Raw genomic sequence first — 18,810 nt, 5'->3', positions numbered from 1 at the left:
CCCTAAAATATCATTCCAATACTGACATCCAATATAACGGAAAACGGTATGCATTGTAATCAGAAGCATATAGTAAAATAAGAACTGTTGCTGGATCACAGTAGAAAGAAAAACATATTTTAAAGTTAGCTAAAAATGCAGCATCTTAAGAAAAACTGAATACTTCAGACAGAAATCTCATGAGTACCTAGCCATAGGACCTCATAGATTTTACACCTCCACATACATCACATATATCACCTTTTATTGGCTTTAGTCCTCCAGCTAGTAATTGCTTAAGAAATTTTTCAAATTTTAATATGCAATAAAATATCGTTGTATGCTTTAGGGTTATCATTTATTGAAGTGTTCAGTGTAACCAGGACTGAAAAGGTCAAGGGATGAAGACTAGTAAGTTAATAAGTTGGGAAAAAAAAAACAAAAAACAAAAAACAAACCAAACTTCATTGATAAGGACAACTGACACCAAATTAAAGCACCAAAGCAGGGACTGGGTTCTGCATTTATAGCTAAGAAAAAAAAAACCCATCACATTTAGACTACAACTGGTTTTATTAGATCCCAAGTGAAATCTCAAAGTTATCAGCAACACAAGAATGTTCTAAGTAAATTAACTGTTTTTCTGTACTGTTAGGTGGTGGTTTCTTTTCAAATTAAAGAATTTAGATGTTTGAGTAGTTAAAAATATAAAAAGTTTAAAGTTTAAACTTGATGCTAATTTACACAAGCCAGGAAAAAACAAAATGTTGAGTTCCTTCAATCCTGCATAACCTAAAATGTAGATTTTGTGATATATCCACTCAAAGGCTTTTGCCCTATTAAGTTGCTAGCTATTTTTATTTTTTCTTAGTAGTTAGGAATATTTTAGTAATTAAAAAAAAAAAATATTTCCATGTCAATCTTTTGGGTATTTTCCTTTAATTAAGTATTACGTGGCTGATTAGAACCAATTAAATAATTAAGGTGAGTTGTCCTTTATTTGTATCTTTTTAAAACGTTTTAATTTCATCTATTTTCTAAATTTTATCTTAAAACCTAGCAAAATTCCATTCTTTCTTGAAGCATGCTCCTTTATGCATTTTTTCCTTACTGTGCAACCAAGAATTCCAGTTTATAATAAAAAAGAAAATTTATGTCAATCATAGGGAGCAATTAAATAATTAATAATTAATTGATGATTAACTACTACTTGAATGGAAAATAACAACTCCATGTACATGTACTCTATGCTGCCTTCTGCCAGAAGATTCTATAGTTTTAAACTACTAGCATTAAAGTATTAACATGAGAATTGATACTTCTAATTCTTTTTTGAAATTATGATGTATAATAAATTTAGATGTCCCATAAACCCACAACAGATCCAGCTATGTTAGTCTGCACCTACTGTAAGTTAGTTGAAGGGGAGATCACAGCCTAAAATGTTTTACATTTTATATCTAGAAAAAAAAGGTAGGGCCTAAATTTGAGACTTTATGTCTGGATTATGGTTTCCTTATTACTTTTACTTCTGATCTTGAAAACATGTATACAAGGGTTAAAGTTTACGTACACAAAAGCACCAAAACCTTTCAAAGTCAGCATGTGCATTTACTAAATTGGTTGTATCCAATAATGCATACTAATTTAGGACCTGGTCAGCTAATATTCACACCTGAAGACAAGGTCCTAAGTTAGCATTTGCCATTGCGTATCACCTATTTTGTAGATTTTATGTAATTAGAATGATTAACAGTGATGACTGATTGTTTAAAAATTCTCTCACAGCCTTTTCTATGTTAGTCAGTTATTTGCTTGAGTGTTTCTCTTGAAGAAAGATAATGTTTAAATCTTTTGGGGTTTTTTTGTTTTGCTTTGTTTTTAATAGCTTACTTTACATTACTTTACTTACTTTATGGCCTATGGGCTTCTCTTTCAACTGCCTCTCAATGACCACCGGGGGTGGGGAGTAAATAAATATATGTACTTTGCTCTAAAAAATTGAAGCTGTTCCTTTCCTAATTCTGTTACCCTTTTTTGGGGATCGTAGCAGCTATATCCCTTTCATGTATTATAAAGCTCAGACAGCATAGGTTATCTTTTGAACTCTTTAAGAACAAAATGCAATGTCCATCTACAGCTCTGAACAGTTGAAGAGCAAGTTAAACGCTCCTATCTCCTACAATACTCAAACTATGCCAGTGTCTGATGTTCTTTCATTAGCCTGGCTGCAGTTAATTCTTCATTGTATAGACTCTTTCTGCTGTCACCATAAGAATAATCATTTTTTGCTGCTAAAGATTGGTATTCAGTTATGTATACTTGTAAGAAAATAGAGGAATGTGACTTACAACAGAAAACATCTTTGCCTGACATACTTTCATGCAATCGCATTTTTTGTGCCAGTGCCAAGGATTTCAGTTTTAGGCACATATATAAGCATTAAATACAAAAACCTACCAGGATATTTAGCAAATTATGGGATTTCAGTTAAGTGCCCCTGTCCTCCTGTTAGAGTCCCTGAAAATCATGTCCTCACAGGAAATCTCTATGCACTTAAATTATCTGGAATTAGTTGCCAAAGAGATAGGGAATTGTCGTTTTAGTGGCCTATACAGTGATGCCAAGAAAGATCCTCTTAGGAAGTTTCTCCTCCCTAAAAGACACCAGGTTGTCAGTGGACAGACCACTATGCCCCAATAAATGCTATAGAGCCACAGTAGCGTAACACAGCAGCAGAGAAACATAGGTTATGTGACAGATCTTAGCTAGATCAGGACAAGTCTTGGTAGGAGTTAGGTTATTCTACAATAATTCAGCAACCATCGGAAAAGATGAGATGAAGTGATACTAAGACAGCATTATTTTGGTTACACCATCCAATATGCACTAATACATGTTGAAAAAATTATGTTTTACATAGCAAAATAGTACTAAATATGATTCTTATTAAAAAAAAAAAAATTACAAGACACTGACTCCAGAACATCAGAAATCATGAGCTACATTATGTTACATGAAATGTGCGTCTTTCAAACACTACACTTCTCATCATGGATCACTATTATTGTTACAGTGACAAACTGCACATAATTTAAAGAAGGATAATGAGTATACAGATGAACCAGTTTGTGAGGGAAAATAAATTAGACACAAATTTCACATATAACTTTTCATCTTACTAAGTAATGGAAGATATTTTAACAGTCTGTAAATAAGTGAAGGATGTAAATATAAAGGAGGTAAAAGAATAATTTAGGACAGTATATAAAAGCGTAAATAAGAATAACAGGATTACATTAAGACAGAACACTCAGAATAAGTATCTAGAAAAAAACATCTTGTCACCAATATATATTCTGTCAGGCAACAAGTTCCTAAAAGAATTAGTGAAAATATGCTACCTGGACAGTTTAAAACTAGCTTGGAAAGTACATTAATATATGCTCCTTAAGTGCAACAACACTAATCTTACACTATCAGGGAATGAACTAGAAGGCTTAATGATTCATTTTGGTTCACAATTTTGACAAAGGCAGATATTAAGAACAACAATGCTGTCATTTACAATGGGGATAACTACAACTCGAACCTTTAAAATCTCATTACACGTTTGGAAAAGCAGAAAAAAAAAGCATATCAGTATTTGGCCAAACATATTCTATCTATCTAGGTATCATCTTCTCTACAAAAGATTTTATACCATGCTGTTGCAGCATAATTGCTTTGCAAGGTACTTCCTAGAAGTTGCTTTATTACATGAATTTCAAAAATGACTGTAATAGATGTCTCAAATTAAAGACGTCTTGATTCATAACTGGAAACAATTTTTCATTAGGTAACTACATTCCTTTTTAACAAAATAAAAAAATGCAAAAATATATCCTGCAATCACATCATCAAATTTTAAATACCTGAATAATTAATGAAGCAAGTTGAGTTACTGACGCCTGGCATCCTTCAATGTGATCCAGAAGAAAGCTAATAGTTGGATTCTGACATGTACTCTGTTTATCTTGGAGCTGTCTTCTTCCTTCCTCATTCAAAAGGACAGAGAGGAACTGTAAGCTAGCCATATATAAAGCAGGATATTTGGTTGACAGATGAATACAATCACAAATGGTACCTGCAAGGTTAAACAGAAAAATAAAAATTTTTAGATTTCATTCTCAATAAAGCTTAACTTCGGAACTCAGAAAGACTTATCAAAGAAAGTGTGTGAGCCAAGAAGCAGCTATATCTGTGCACTGCACAAGGAATTCTACAAATTCTATGCATTTCATAAGTCTTTAAAAATCTAAGGAAGAAAAGTTTGAGTTTTATAGGTTTGAATGAATTAATTGCTCTGCATTAATTTGACTATAAAACATAAAAAGCAATTTCCATTTGCTAAATCACTCATTTGTTTGACAATTTTCTGAACTCTCTCTCCTCACTTTATTCAACAGCTTACATTATAATACCAACAGTACCCATCAGCTGCTTTATGTGCAATTGGATTTGGATTCACCAGATCACTTAACATGCACCTGGCTGAAATCACAAGTTTGAATGGACTATGCTCATACTTCTGTACTGAAACATGTCAGAGAATCCTGGTGACCTGGAGCCCTAACTAGGCAAGTAACTAATGAAGGAACGATTAAAAAAAAAAACCCTGTATAATAATCTTGAATTCCTATATCTCTTATCTCCCCTCAAAACTTTACTTTCATTTTATGTAAGGTATAAAAGAAAAAAAAAACAAAACCCAAACACATATAAGGAAAAAAAATGAAGTGCTAATGGATCATTTCAGGCTCTACTCAAAGGTACCATATTTAGTTAAGGTTTACAACTAGAATCACTAACCCATATATGCAAACAAAACTTGTGAATTTATCTGGCACTTCAAAAGTTAGTCTGATGATATAAGAAAGAGTTATAAATACCCAATTAAGGGAAAAAGTCAGTCAAGCTCTGGACACATTTGGCTTTCATTCTGGATATGCCATTGGTAATGACTTAATAGTATCTAAACAGGAATGCCCCTCTTTTCTATTTGTTTATTTATTTTATTAGTTGCTAGGTTAAAACCCATCCAGGAATAGTTATTACCAATTACTGCTGTACAATGATTTGCAAGGGCTGCTGTCACAGATGGAAAAGATATTTCGCCACTCTTCCACAGTAATGTAGCTAGAAGGTTAAAAAAGTCTACCCATGTTTCATGAAGTATAGATGTTAATTCGGTATCTGCAAAGATAAAACAGAAAAAATTCAAACCATTTACACATGTGCACAAACCTGAATAGCTAAGCCTGACAACAGCTGTCATTTTAAATGAAGGCGGTACGTAAATGAAGACCTGCCTCCGTCTGGCTATACTGGAAACAAAGTACTTCATTACCTAACCCATCTTTGGAGCGAATGGTGAGAATCATGAAGGTATTTCCCAAGAGAGGTTTCAACAGTTCATCCTGGATTACAAGCTGAGAGTCCACCAATAAACATGATTTCAGAAGCCTGGACACAGATGACAAGTATTGAAGTAGTAATATCACCTGTTAAATATTTTTAAAAAGGTATGAAATAAAGCCATATATTTGCACCTTCCACTTTTTTTTTTAAATTTAAATACTCAAATTACCTCAACTTATCCATAACATTTTGAATTAATATACAACACTTAAAAGAAATAATAGGCTATAAATTAAAAATTGTTCTCCTAAATTTTACTGTAGAACATGAAACAGAATTCCTAGTCTGGAAAAACATGTGTGAAATCAATTTTCTAGTGACAAAGAATAAAATTCCTTGTGAGAAAGTCATGATTCTCATTCTGTGTACAGCATCATATTCTCTGGAAGCTCACAAAGAAAAACATAAAAATGGTCATGAATATTGACAAATATATATATATGTGTGTATTTCCTGAAAAAACGTATTCCTGACATATTTATTTATTTATTTATTCTCACAAGATTTCTGCAGAAACACATTTTCTTAATAACCTCGGTATCTTTCTTCAAAGTAAATCTGAATGCAGAGCAGCAGAAGCTTTAAAAAGGTGCTGTGCCATGAACATAGTATGTACTATATGTTATATATACAGAGTTAAATTTGATACAAAAATAGTTCCATTGGCAGTAACCCTATACACATCAAAATTAGTTGAGAACTATGTAAGTATCTGCAGGATTGGAGACAAAGCAAAGCAGGAGTTTTGTTGAGGAAACTAAATATGAAATGTGTCAGTAACTGTATCTGGCTCGTACTTCAGTACCATACAAAGAAATTCTATTACATGATTTCTTTAACTGCTAAACTCAGTTTGTATTTTTAAAACACAATTGGTTTCCAGTTTGATGGTTCTAGGTATAGTTCTAACACAGAAATGAGTTGTTCTGTGTTGAATATAAAGCAGTTTATTTTCTCTTAAACCTTGTCAAAAGCACAGAGATTCACATGAATGTAGCCTATAGCAGTGTGTCTGGACTATGTTAATGAATATAGATTATGCACACATAATTAATTTCATAATTTAAAAAAATTAGAAAGTAACAAATGCTTCTCTAACCTGAGCTTTTACATGTTCTATATGACATGGATGACCCAATGGAGCTTTCAATTCCAGGATACATCTCTCAACCAAATTAGCACTTACAAGACTAAAATAAAATAAAGTAAGTTGGTTAGAAATATACTTAAATAATTAAACATTGTACTAACTTAACATTCCACAGAAGAGAACATTTTAAACAAACAGAGTAAAAATACATTATGATGAACTTTCTTAAAATAGAGGTGTTTAGCAGTAAGTCTAGCATGATGGGAACTATAGTAGCAGTAAGTTGTTTCAAAATAGTTAGACTAACATAAATTCCAATGGCTGTTACTGCACTGGTAAATATTATTTGTTTATATTTGATTGCTTATTTTCCTTCCTGTAGAAGAATAAACAGCTCTGTAATAATACAAACTGTATTCAAACACAGGGTGGTTTTTTTCATTAATTGCAGTACGAAGAGCAACTACAAAAGCTCTTGAAAACCTTAAAAAAAAAATGAACTAATTTTCATGCTTCACTTCAGGACTTCCAAACACTTTCTACAGATGAAAGAATGTTATGATGCAAGTGGAAACATGGAATACAATCTGAAGACTATTTTGAAGTGGTTCCTTCTTTAAAAAAGAAACAAAACACTAGGGCCTATCATCTAATACTTTCCCAAATCTGGCAAGCATTATTTACTCTCTATTAGTGTGACAGCCCTTGGCTCATCCTCAAAATATTGCATACAATTCAAAGAAGAAAATTATAAAATGAACTGAAATGATCTGCAATTCTGAATACCTGACTATATCATGTACCGTTCTACTAAAGAAAACAAAAAATTTAAAAATTACCCCTCCAAAAAGGGTGACTAAGTGACCATCTAGACAAAAACCTAGAACATTACCAGAGAAACACAGTAGTCCTGTAGAAGACAGACACCACAAATGGAATCGCCAATATGACTACCTTTTCTGTGAAAAAAAGAAATAATCCAAATTCTTTTCTTTTGTTGATTGTATTTTTAAAAAAGGCATTTTTGAACACTTCAGAAGGAAGAAGTGATCAATATATTTGACAGTTTTGGTAAGAAACACTGGTAGATCTCATTTCAAACTTTTCATCTCTATTGCTACACCTTGTTGGTAGTTAAGCAGTTACTGATGTCATACCTGCTGAGAGCTGTTAGCAAATGTGCTTGTTGAAGAGCAATTCCGGTATCTTTTGGTGTGACAACCAGCAGATTGTGCAGAAGGCTGCAAACAGCTGACAAAAGGGCAGGTGTGACTACAGCATGCTGTTTAGACAGAGTAGCAGACATGGGAGAGTCATGCTGACTTGGAGATTCTGTTGTGGTTGTATCACTTTGACCTAGAATGTGTTTAATAAAAAGAAGAAAAAGAAAAAACACAAAAGATTAATTAGAGTAGTTACATAAAACAAATTGCCTTTACTTTTTCATAAAATATCCAAGTTCCCTCTACATGTAAAACAGTATATTCTGGAACAAGGAAAAAAAACCAAACCAAAACAAAAAAACAAACCCACACAAAAAACAACCAAGAAATCAGATACAGGAAAAGTGTTATTTAAAATAGTTCTGAAATAAAATGTTCCTTCTACAAGGCACTAATAATCATTAAAGATAAACAGTAAATTTGGAAAGATATAAATTTTTACTTCTTTCCTTAACAGAAAAATATTTTATATTTGTAGATATCTCTTTCCATATACATAATTTTATATTTTTTTTTTACACTATATATACATTTTATCTTTCTACATACAAAGAGAATTATGCATACATCTCTGTGTGCGCATGTGCGCACATGTGTTTGTGTGCATGTGCATGTATGTATATGACAGCTTTACCAAAACTGAATGTTTTGAGAGGGTGACTGGGTGACAGGAATAGAACCTAAGTCTTGAGTTACATTTCAAGCGGTATCAACCATTTTCACTTATTTGTGTCAAATGTATTTCACCCTATTTCATTTTAAATGAAGTGTTTCGTGTTTGTCTTCCAAAACAACCACTAGAAGCATCAATGGTGATTGTTCCAGCAATACGCAAGCTTTATATGCATGTACAAATACTGGAACATGGGCAGGCTAATACATTGTATTCATCATTATGTACACAAACTCAAAGCTTGACTTACCTTGTGCCGTAAGCCGATCAGCTACAGTTTCAGGAATAAAACGGGTTGAATTTGTTGGGACTATTGCCTGAAGCTCAGTAACACTCCCCAGTGATGGTGATGCAGACCGAATCTAGAAAGACATAAAAAGGAAACTAGTTGATTCCAGCTTTTATGGAGCAGAGTTTATTTATATTTTGCTGGGGGGAGGAGGAGACAAAAAAAGCCACCCCAATCCACTAATCCACCAAAACCAACAAACTCACAAAACCAAAAACGATGTAAAAATTACTGTTCAAAACCAATTTGATTAAATTTTGCTCGCTATATGTATATATATAAAAATTATAAACATCCAATAATTTAAACTATTGAAAGATGTGCAATATGAACAGCTTGAAACATTTCAGAGAAAAACTGATCAATGCTCATGTTACTGGAAATTCCTCTTCTTAATCCTTCTTTTTCATCCATATAATTGACTCAATCTACGTTTGGACAAAAATAGCAAGGCATTACTGAAGCATTTAAACTCAAATTTTTCATGGACTATTTGCTCTACTGAGAACATCAGCACTTGTCCATTTGTACCAGGACACACACAGATAAAAATATCACAAGCGCATTAGTCATCAGCCAAAGTTGAAGTTCCAGAGTCTTTCCAACTCTGGATAATTCTCTTAACCTTAGTCCTGTGATCTTTATATGTATTCATTTCATGGTGAAGAGATGAGATATTTATATGACAGTAGATAATTTTACTGTCATACTACCATGCTCCTTCTACCAATTCTACATTATCTATCATATTAATTTTGCACGCTTTCAAAAGTTCTTGATGCTCCTACTACTGTGTTTAAAGCCACATGCTTGAGATGAGAAGACCTAGAGTCTGCAGCTTAATAATATGCCTTTGTGACACAACAAGACCTGTGACCTGTTTCAAAGTATGGCATAAGCACCTCCCATGTCAGGTTACTTTTTCACTTCTGTTTTTTGTTTTCTAGCTGGACAATTCACATCAGATAAATTTTCTTCAAGAGAGTCACTATACAGTGCAAAGAATACAGAACGTTGGGGAATCCAATGAAATCCCGAAACAGTCACAGCTTGAAGAAGGATGTTATTAGACTTTTCCTCACAGTGAGCTTTCTAAGGAAGACTGAAATATTTCAAAGATTTTCTTTTAAAGTTTTATTAGAATATCAGCTGGAATATTTTTTTTACCTAAGGAAAAGTCAAAAGTGACTTAATTGACAAAAAGGGTGGAGGGAAGGAAATCACAGATTACTCCCTTCCTAGCTATTGTATCCTTGCAGTTAGGTCATTGCTTTCCAGGTTCACCTTTGATTTACTCAGCAGCATTTTGAGCTACTGAAACTCTCTACTGAGTCTTTTCTCATGCCCTAGAAGGTTTAACCCCAACTCCCACCCCCCATCACTTCCAAATATTGTTAGGCTTCTATCAGCACATCTTTACTTGAGACCAGAGTCCCTGCATGAGCTAAAGGTTGCCACCTCCATGCTGTAACTCCCTTCTCTCCCCTATTTTCCTCTGGTCTCCCACTACTGTCCATCCTACAGTCTTGAATCTTCTCAAGCATGCTCAGTTGTTCCTCAAAAAAGCTGGAAGGTTATTGTAACACATAAGCTACAGTAAGATTTGGGGTGCGTGTCTGAAACCCAGGATTCACGTATAGCTTGGGTCACATAAACACTAGGGCATGCTTGGCTAAGTAATTGTCTTGTTAGCAAAATGCAGTACCAAATTGTACCAACCAATGGAAATTCAAATTCTGGTTAGATTATACAAATAAACCTCATATTTGCCAATTGAAATTATTAAAGTTTCATGCTTGCTGATTTAAATAATTATTAAAATTGATTGTTTATATCAGAGTAAATCAATCCTTCTTGACACATGGTAAATTCTGCATTTATTCAGCCCTATACTTCAATTCCAAGCATTCTAATAAATGGCAAAAAACTCTCTTTCTTAAAAAGTACAAAAAGTACATGGTTCTTCTGCCACAAGTAAAGCCCTAAAAGGAATTATTACTATGCTGAGAATAATTTTAAAGATATTATGCATTTATACAAGCTTTCACATATTAGTAAATAATATCTTCTACATCGCACAACAATTCTTTCTCCATCTTCTAAAACTGTCTAAACACTTTGGGCAAAGAAATAAAAATAAGGGCTTAGATATGTAAAAAAAAAAAAAAAAAAAAAATCAATAAAAGCTTTATCTGTTTAGAAAAATATCAGCTTCTTGCACTGATGGAACATTCATTGGTAATTGCTTCACAGTGAGACATGGGTTAAAACCGGAAATTTTCTGCTATCTTAACAGAAAACATACAGTAACACAATGAAGTTGTTGCCACAATGTTCTGCCTTCCAGGAAAGAAAAGATATTACCACTTTTATAAATCACCTTTGATAAGGATGAACTTGGGGTCTGGGACATTGTATCTAGTAAAGGATATTTACTACTGCCACCACATTCTTTTTGAGAGCAATGAAGCATTCTGTTGCTTAACAGTTAAACAACAGACTTTGGAAGGGGGTTTAATTGGAGAAAAGAAAGGGTTGTGGGGGGGGGGGAGATGACGAGTCCAGATTAGAACTAATACAAAAGAATACAAAAATTGTCTGAGTGGAAATACAGGAAAAATGTGAGGGTTTTGCCGTTTATCTACTAGATATGAATAAAAGGTCTTTTCTTAACCTCTAGTATAAAAATCCCTCTGGCGTTGCTTTAATAGGCTTGCAGTGATTAATTCTATTCAGTTCTCTTTTCAAAGGTTTAAATCACTTAACTGTATAGCACTCTGGTAACCATGGTTCCAGAAAATAAAGCACACATTTTTATAAAATAGCAAGAAGATTTTATAGGAAAGAATGGCCATGACTTAAAGCTATCTGCGAAATGTCTGTAGATCTTTAACCTGCACCAATTTTACCTCAAGTTTTTAAATAACTGCTCATTTTGCAAAGCAGCCTTGGACACAGAACAGCCCTAGTGTATTTACACAGTGTGAAGAAAGTTGCTAACTCCGTGCTGATTGGTGTTCTCAATCATACGTACTAAACACAAAACAAACATTTTGGTTAAAATTAGAATAAGGATTTGTTCTCTGTAATGATAACCTAAGTGAATGTTTAAACTATGACTTCTATAAAAGACAAAGATTTTTAATCTTCTCAGAATTAGACTTTTTGCAGTACCCACATTCCAGTTTAGAGAAAAATATAGATAAATTTGACAAAAATCTGTAATCCACCGAGATCTTAAAGACACTGAATAAAGTGCATGTGACTTAACAGAGTACAGACAATCCAGCTCTGCTGCTGTCTTTTACATGACCTTGAATCGTTGCTTTCATCCCCACATCACTATTCTTTACTCTATAAAATGGGCAAAATTGTACTTATGGCCTCTGCAAGACCTCTGACAGACTATTTTATAGACTAAAGTAAAAAAAGAATAATTTCTGTTATCAATATACTTGCTTTTTAATTTTCTCAATTTTACTTTCTGCAAATTTGGGAAAAAATCTGGGGATGGGGAAAAAAAGATGAAGCCAAAAAGTAATTTAGATACTATTATCACTTAAGAACCCTGCGTGAAATCAGCCTTTGATAGCAGATAGCTCAATTAAAGTATTGATTACATGAAATCTGAAAACAGACAAAACTAATAATGTCTTTTTCTTTTTGTCAGAACTGTTTTCAAATATAAAAAAAAATCCAGCAGACCTTTTCACAGAAAAGAAATTAACATAATTCAGTAAAAAGACATCACTTTCGATTCTGCAAAGACGTCCAGGATGTGGCTTACTGAAGCAAAAAGCAGTTTCAGCTCCCTAGACTGACATTCATGAAATGAAAGGATATGCACAAATTTAGAATAACTTTTTTTTTTTTTTTTACGTTATTAAAATATCAGAGAAGAGCTTCCGACAGAAACAATTCTACTTGGTTTGATAGCTGGTAACTCTCGATTATTTGTGCTTGTTGTCATCAAATCTGTACCATACACAAGAAAAAAAAACAAACCAAAAAACCAAACCAAAACATTTTTCACTTAGGACCTGCAGACTCTATTTCAACTGTGATGGGGAAAGCATGCCATCTAGTGGGCTTGGAATAACTACATCTTCCTGGTACCATCAATATATAAAATTTAGAGACAAACTTCTACAAACTTTTGGTAATTACTTCATAAATGTATTTCTTTTTCTCATACATCAAAATGGAAAGCCTTGGACCAAACTGTAGGAACATAAAATGTGAAGTTACATAGGAATAAATTGCAAATGCCTGATTTCAGGACAATTTTGAGTTTTTAAAAGTATTTCCAAACTTTACTAGTCAGACACTTAATAGTCTTTAACTGCCCTCTGAAATACAGTTTGTATTTAGCCTCAGTTCCCTTCCTCTATCTTTCTTCTCCTAACTAATACTGGCATTGGAACATCATCCAAGACCTCTGCATCTTGGCTTTCAGCTTGGAAACTTACCACCTGTCATGTCAGCACTGGTATTTTTTTAAAGGTAAGAAACTTAGTTAATAAAAAAAAAAGTTTGCAGCTGCTAAAAAGGTCCATGAAGGACAAATGGAAATTAAATTAATTTCTATAAATGACAATAAAAGTTTTTGTGTGAAATCTTTGTATGTATCAGGGGAAGAAGGAAAACAAAACAAAAAACAAACTTGAATAAAACTCTCTTACATTAGCTGTAAGAGCATAATCTTAGCAAATATGAAGTCTACAACATCTGGAAGACTGATACAAATGAGCGTATCGGTATTACACTGTGCTTTCCACTTTAAATAATTAGTTGTCCATTTATTAAATGGAATTGTAGAGCTATGCCTTTATGTCAAACTATGATGCTACTTTACACATGTAAATAAATATACATTAATTTGAGCTAGTAGATTCCAAATTATTTTTTCCTTTTTTCTTTTGTTAAGCTACTGAAGCTGAAGCAATTTCACATAATGAACTCTTCAACTCTTCATGAGAACTCAAGCACAACTTTAAGTAGATTACACACTCAACCCTGATAAGAATTGCTGAAATTTAATTTTTCCCTCAAGTAACATGAATAAAACAAGATGAAAATTGTTCAACTTTCATTCCTATAAGAAAGTGGCACTCAATTTATTCAGTAAAAAGCAATTCAGAAACAACTGCTTTTAATCAACCTGAGATTCTTATGTAAATGTTTTTTTAAGCAGTATTCATGTTAGCATCTACCTTCTGATTTACATGCACTTTCATTTATTTTAGTTTCTGTCCTGGTTTCAGCTGGGATAGAGTTAATTTTCTTCCTAGTAGCTGGTATAGTGCTGTGTTTTGGATTTAGGATGAGAATAATGTTGATAACACACTAATGTTTTAATTCTTGCTAAGTAATGCTTACACTAGCCAAGGACTTTTCAGCTTCCCATGCTCTGCCAGGTGCACAAGAAGCTGGGAGGGGGCACAGCCAGGACAGCTGACCCAAACTGGCCAAAGGGCTATTCCATACCATATGATGCCATGCTCAGTATAGAAACTGGGGGGAGTTGGCCAGGGGCAGCAATTGCTGCTCCGGGACTGGCTGGGCATCAGTTGGTGGGTGGTGAGAGGTTGCATCACTTGTTTTTTTAACCTGGGTTTTGTTCCTCTCTCCTTCTCTCTCTCTCTCGTTGTTTCCTTTTCATTACAAATTATTATTATTATTATTGTTGTTGTTGTTACTGTTGTTGTTTTTGTTATTATTACTATTATTATTTTATATATTTTTTTTCCCCTCTTTTTCCCAATTATTAAACTGTTCTTATCTCAACTCATGAGTTTTCTTACTTTTGCTCTTCCAATTCTCTCCCCCATCCCAGCAGGGGGTGGGGAGGGTGACTGAGTGGCTGTGTAGTGGTTAGTTGCCAACTGAAGCTAAACCACGACAGTTTCAAGTAGTCAAATTTGAATATTTGTGTTTAAAATAACCCTAAGGGGTTTGGGGAGGGGGGGGGGGAGTGTTTTAGATAAATGAAAATCAAATTCAGTAATAACATTTCTGAAGAAGAGAAATTTTAGCTTAAAACTAGAGTATACTTTTTCCTCAGTTATTAAAAACATGCCAGATGACAGTACTAGACAACAATAGATTTATAATAGAGAGTCAAAACAGTAAGGAAAAATTATAATTGTGAAATATTTTGAGAAAAAGTTTCAATACTGGCTTTTCTATGTTTTTATTTTTATCACGATCCACAGAAAAACTAGGCATAACAATTTTAGTCAATAAAATAAGATCATAGCTTGTGTGCTTTAACAGTCTTTGTTATCAGCACATCTGCTTAACAGAAAAGAAACTTCTGAGCTACGATATTATGGCTTCCATATTACATCAGATGGTTATTCATAAATCAAAAATTTTTGAAGAAAATACAAAATTATAAAAATGGATTCAGTGCAACAGGTCACAGTTTGCTTGGAGTTATGCTGCAGTCATTGAAAATACACGATTTTTTTTCAGGTAGCTAATGAATGTTATAAAGCTTCCTCCACAGCCTAATCTGATATTGCAAATCTACTCTGGAACTGGAAGAATGTGTTTCAATTTCTCTTCCTTTGCATTTGCCATATTGAAAGACAGCACATGTTTACAGCCTTTCATTGCAGTGATCATCCTAGCCAGAAACAAATTTTTCAAGCAGCTACCTGCTTTCTTATATTTTTCATGTCTATTTTGGGTCTTGCAAACTCTTGTGACACTTTCATGTTTTATAAAAGCACTTTCAGAATCCAGTTTATTATGACACAGAATATAATTTTAACCCAATGTACTTCTGTGGTTTAGACTGATCCAGTTCTGTAGCTGTGTAGTGTAAATAGAGGTTCACTCTGAAAGGACAGTTTGGATAAGAGCTGCAGAAGTGACAACTACAGATAGAGATGACTGCATTTTGTCAATAAAGCCAATTACAAAGTAATCTCTAGAGAATATGTCTTGCTGTGAGAAGCTACAGAATTCAGCACTGCCTTATGCATTTAACTAGTCAAGGTAAGCTTTTTTTTTTTCCTTGGGTAAATAACCATAAATATTTTCTTTAGCATATTAAAGGTACTTCAGAGGAAATTTCAATTGAGTTTCAGCTTTTTAATTTTCAGTTTAATTTCAGTGTTGTTTTGTGTTTTGTTGGGTTTTTTTATTATTTGTAAGAGTGCTTATTTTCTTCAAAGCGTTTCATGAACAACTTTGTATTTAAAATAAATTGATTACTCTGTAAGTTACCATAGTTTCAGATGTTGACTGAGAATGTGAAGATCGGCTTTGACGGGATGGAGCCTTCCAAAGATTAAGAGAATCATCAAAATCTGTATGAAAAAAAGAAAAAAAAAAAAATGAAAATTGAACAAAAAAGTTTTCTTTTTCATTACTACAAGACCAGCAGAGAGCATAACAAGCTTTTCAAAGGATTGTTTCAGTGAAACAGAAAAGTAGCCAACCACAGTTATCCTTCTGAAGATCTCAGAATATAAATTTTCACACCATGTACCTATGAATTCTTATCCAGCAAATCCCTTGAATAAACAGAAATTAAATAAAATACAATTTTCACCTGCAACATAAAATAGTCTGGAAAAATCTACAGCTCAATCTGCAGCTCAAACTGCAGTTGCATAGCCTTAGTCATTTGAAATAGTTCAGATTTAGTTTTATTTAAAATGTAATAGTACAAAAGTATTGAAGATATTGGGGTTTTACAGCACAAATGTAATGAACAGATGTCCTGATCTTCAAAAAACTTCAAACTCACATTTTAAGAGAAGCAGTTTCAAAAGAACCCATATTCATAAATATAATGAAGGCACAATTACTTTGGAAATCTGTTTCAGAATAAAGTGCCAAAAATTTTATAGCACAAACCTGTCAATAATAGGTTTTGAGGCTTTCATATATTTAGAAAACAACAAAGAATAAAGCACTAGATTACACAGATTGAGCGCAAAACCCACAAAAGTAGAAGCCCTATACATAACTTAGCTAATTACTAAACTTAGCTAACTAATTTTATTTTTAACATAACTTTGCAGATGAGATTTTTTATATTCCTGAAAAATGTGAAGAAAATACATTGGGGAAAAAAAAAAAAAGACAAAAATAGTTTCATGAAGATAAACCAAAGCAAGATCTTCTATTAAGAGATGACAAGGGAACTATTAAAAAGCAGAAACAGGTCATTATAGATAAACAACACAATTTTGAACATATGAATGAAGGACTTACAAGCTTTTCAAGCACTATAGTTTTAGAGATGGAGCGAACATTATCCTGTCCTCCCTTTTTTAAATAAACAAAAATTTTGTTTCTTGTTCCTGAAATATCATAGATGATTCTTCCCCCTTATTTCAAAGCTCCTGGAAAAATTTTTTTTTTTGCTTTGTTTTCCAATGACCTGATAAAATGTATCTCAACTGCTCACTGAAAAGTTCTACAGTCCTGGAGCTTGAGTTGCTCTTAGATAGGATATTGCGTCAGTTAACAGAACTACCAAGAGGCACAAATAAGAGGACCATGGGAGGAGTGAAATGTGTTGGACTAAAAAAAATTATACTTATAGATAAATAAAACAGCCACAGAAGAAAGTGAGGATTTTTATGGCTGGAATTTTGTATACTGCTGAGGTACTTCTCTGATAACTCCATGAGTTAACCAAAAATATTTCTTTTCCTTGGATCTGTCAAAGTCATAACTTGGTAGGGGAAATAGCATTCCTCTTCTGTTCATGCTTCTATAATATAAGTTTAACAGAAGCAGACCTTCAAGAATTGTTTAAATCTGTAGCCTTAGAAGATGGAAATACAGAAACTTAGGCACACAAAAAAGAAAGAAAACAAAAAGAATGAACTTAGTAATTTTCCCTCCCTTGAACAGTTTTTACTGATTGAGCTCTCTGAAGAATTTCCTCACTTTCTAAACTTAAGATCATAATACATATTTGGACAAGAATGTGGGTTCCCACAATGCGTCATAGTAAGACTTAGAAATATTGTTCAGAAAATGATTAGTCAATACAAAAGTTAGATCTGAAATACTCCAAGGGTATACAGGTTAGGAAAAAAAAAAAAAAAAAATCAATCCCATCTGACTATTAAATTTGATTAGTCTGTGAATTAAATTATATCTGAATGTCTTAGAATGCAGCTAACTTCAGCATATTAGAGTCCACTCCTACTCATGTATCTTTAAAGTTGAACACATCAAGAAACAGAAGTTTTAGAAACAGCCCATACATTTCTTTTTCCTAAACTTTAATTGTATTGGTCTGTCATAAAGTCACAACTGTAAAAAGTACTTTACCCCCAATATTTTGCAAGAAAATGTATTGCAGAACCAATTACATCTTTGTCATTTGTAACTTTCTGAAGACGTAACAGCTCACAGCTTTTTCCGAGATATGTTAAACTAGTGACTTATCTACTTCTTAAATCCTCAGAGCAATATTTTGACTTAACAACATATTTAAGTTCCTGGTTTATATATTCATTTTCAGTTCCTTTTTTGGTAAGAATTATTTGAGATAAGTTACATAAAACTAGAAGTTATTTAAGTAGGTTTAAAATACTACAAGATTACATTAACATCACTTACCAGTTATACCACCTTTTTCTGTGATGAGGTTGTCTTCCTCAGAAGTATTCAAATCAAACATATAACATCCTAGGTAACAGTGTTTCACCATGTGATTCACATGTTCATAGAATTGGCAGTGATGCAAAAGGGCCTTCAGCGCAGGTTTTCCTGTCTGAGAGAGGCCAGATTCTTCATCATGTACACAGGGACCCTGAAGACATGAAGTTCACAAAGATCATTTCTTTAAAGGAATCTTTTACATAAAATAAACTGTCAAAACCCTCCAAGTTAAGCCTAATACTGTGTATGTGTGTATACACATAGCTGGTTTACAGGCTGTAACTAACATTCAAAAAAATCAAATGTAGATTTTAAGGCTGAGCTAAATCATAATGTATTACAAAAACTGTAATGATTTAGCAAAATGGAAGTAGTTATTTAGTTCCTGAGAAATTTGTTAACAGCTAAGTAGACAGCCATGGAAAGCTATAACTGGATGGTTTTAATACAGTGTGTG

General features: G+C 33.1%; 1 protein-coding gene across 1 annotated transcript in view; it reads right to left on the bottom strand.

The window, feature by feature from the left end:
- The window catches only part of RTTN (rotatin), a 90,254-nt gene that overhangs the window by 16,664 nt on the left and 54,780 nt on the right, over positions 1 to 18,810 (bottom strand). The window contains exons 33-40 of the mRNA XM_075494294.1: positions 18,312 to 18,504; positions 15,951 to 16,033; positions 8,676 to 8,787; positions 7,687 to 7,885; positions 6,539 to 6,629; positions 5,369 to 5,522; positions 5,077 to 5,214; positions 3,894 to 4,105 (exon numbers count right to left, since the gene is read on the bottom strand). Coding sequence (XP_075350409.1) covers positions 3,894 to 4,105; positions 5,077 to 5,214; positions 5,369 to 5,522; positions 6,539 to 6,629; positions 7,687 to 7,885; positions 8,676 to 8,787; positions 15,951 to 16,033; positions 18,312 to 18,504 — 1,182 coding nt within the window. The remainder of the gene's footprint in view (positions 1 to 3,893; positions 4,106 to 5,076; positions 5,215 to 5,368; positions 5,523 to 6,538; positions 6,630 to 7,686; positions 7,886 to 8,675; positions 8,788 to 15,950; positions 16,034 to 18,311; positions 18,505 to 18,810) is intronic.

Source organism: Mycteria americana, chromosome 2, assembly GCF_035582795.1.
Source record: "Mycteria americana isolate JAX WOST 10 ecotype Jacksonville Zoo and Gardens chromosome 2, USCA_MyAme_1.0, whole genome shotgun sequence".
NCBI classification, from domain to species: Eukaryota; Metazoa; Chordata; class Aves; order Ciconiiformes; family Ciconiidae; genus Mycteria; species Mycteria americana.
Note: the sequence above shows the minus strand (reverse complement) of the source record. Positions and strands in the feature narration are given on the sequence as shown.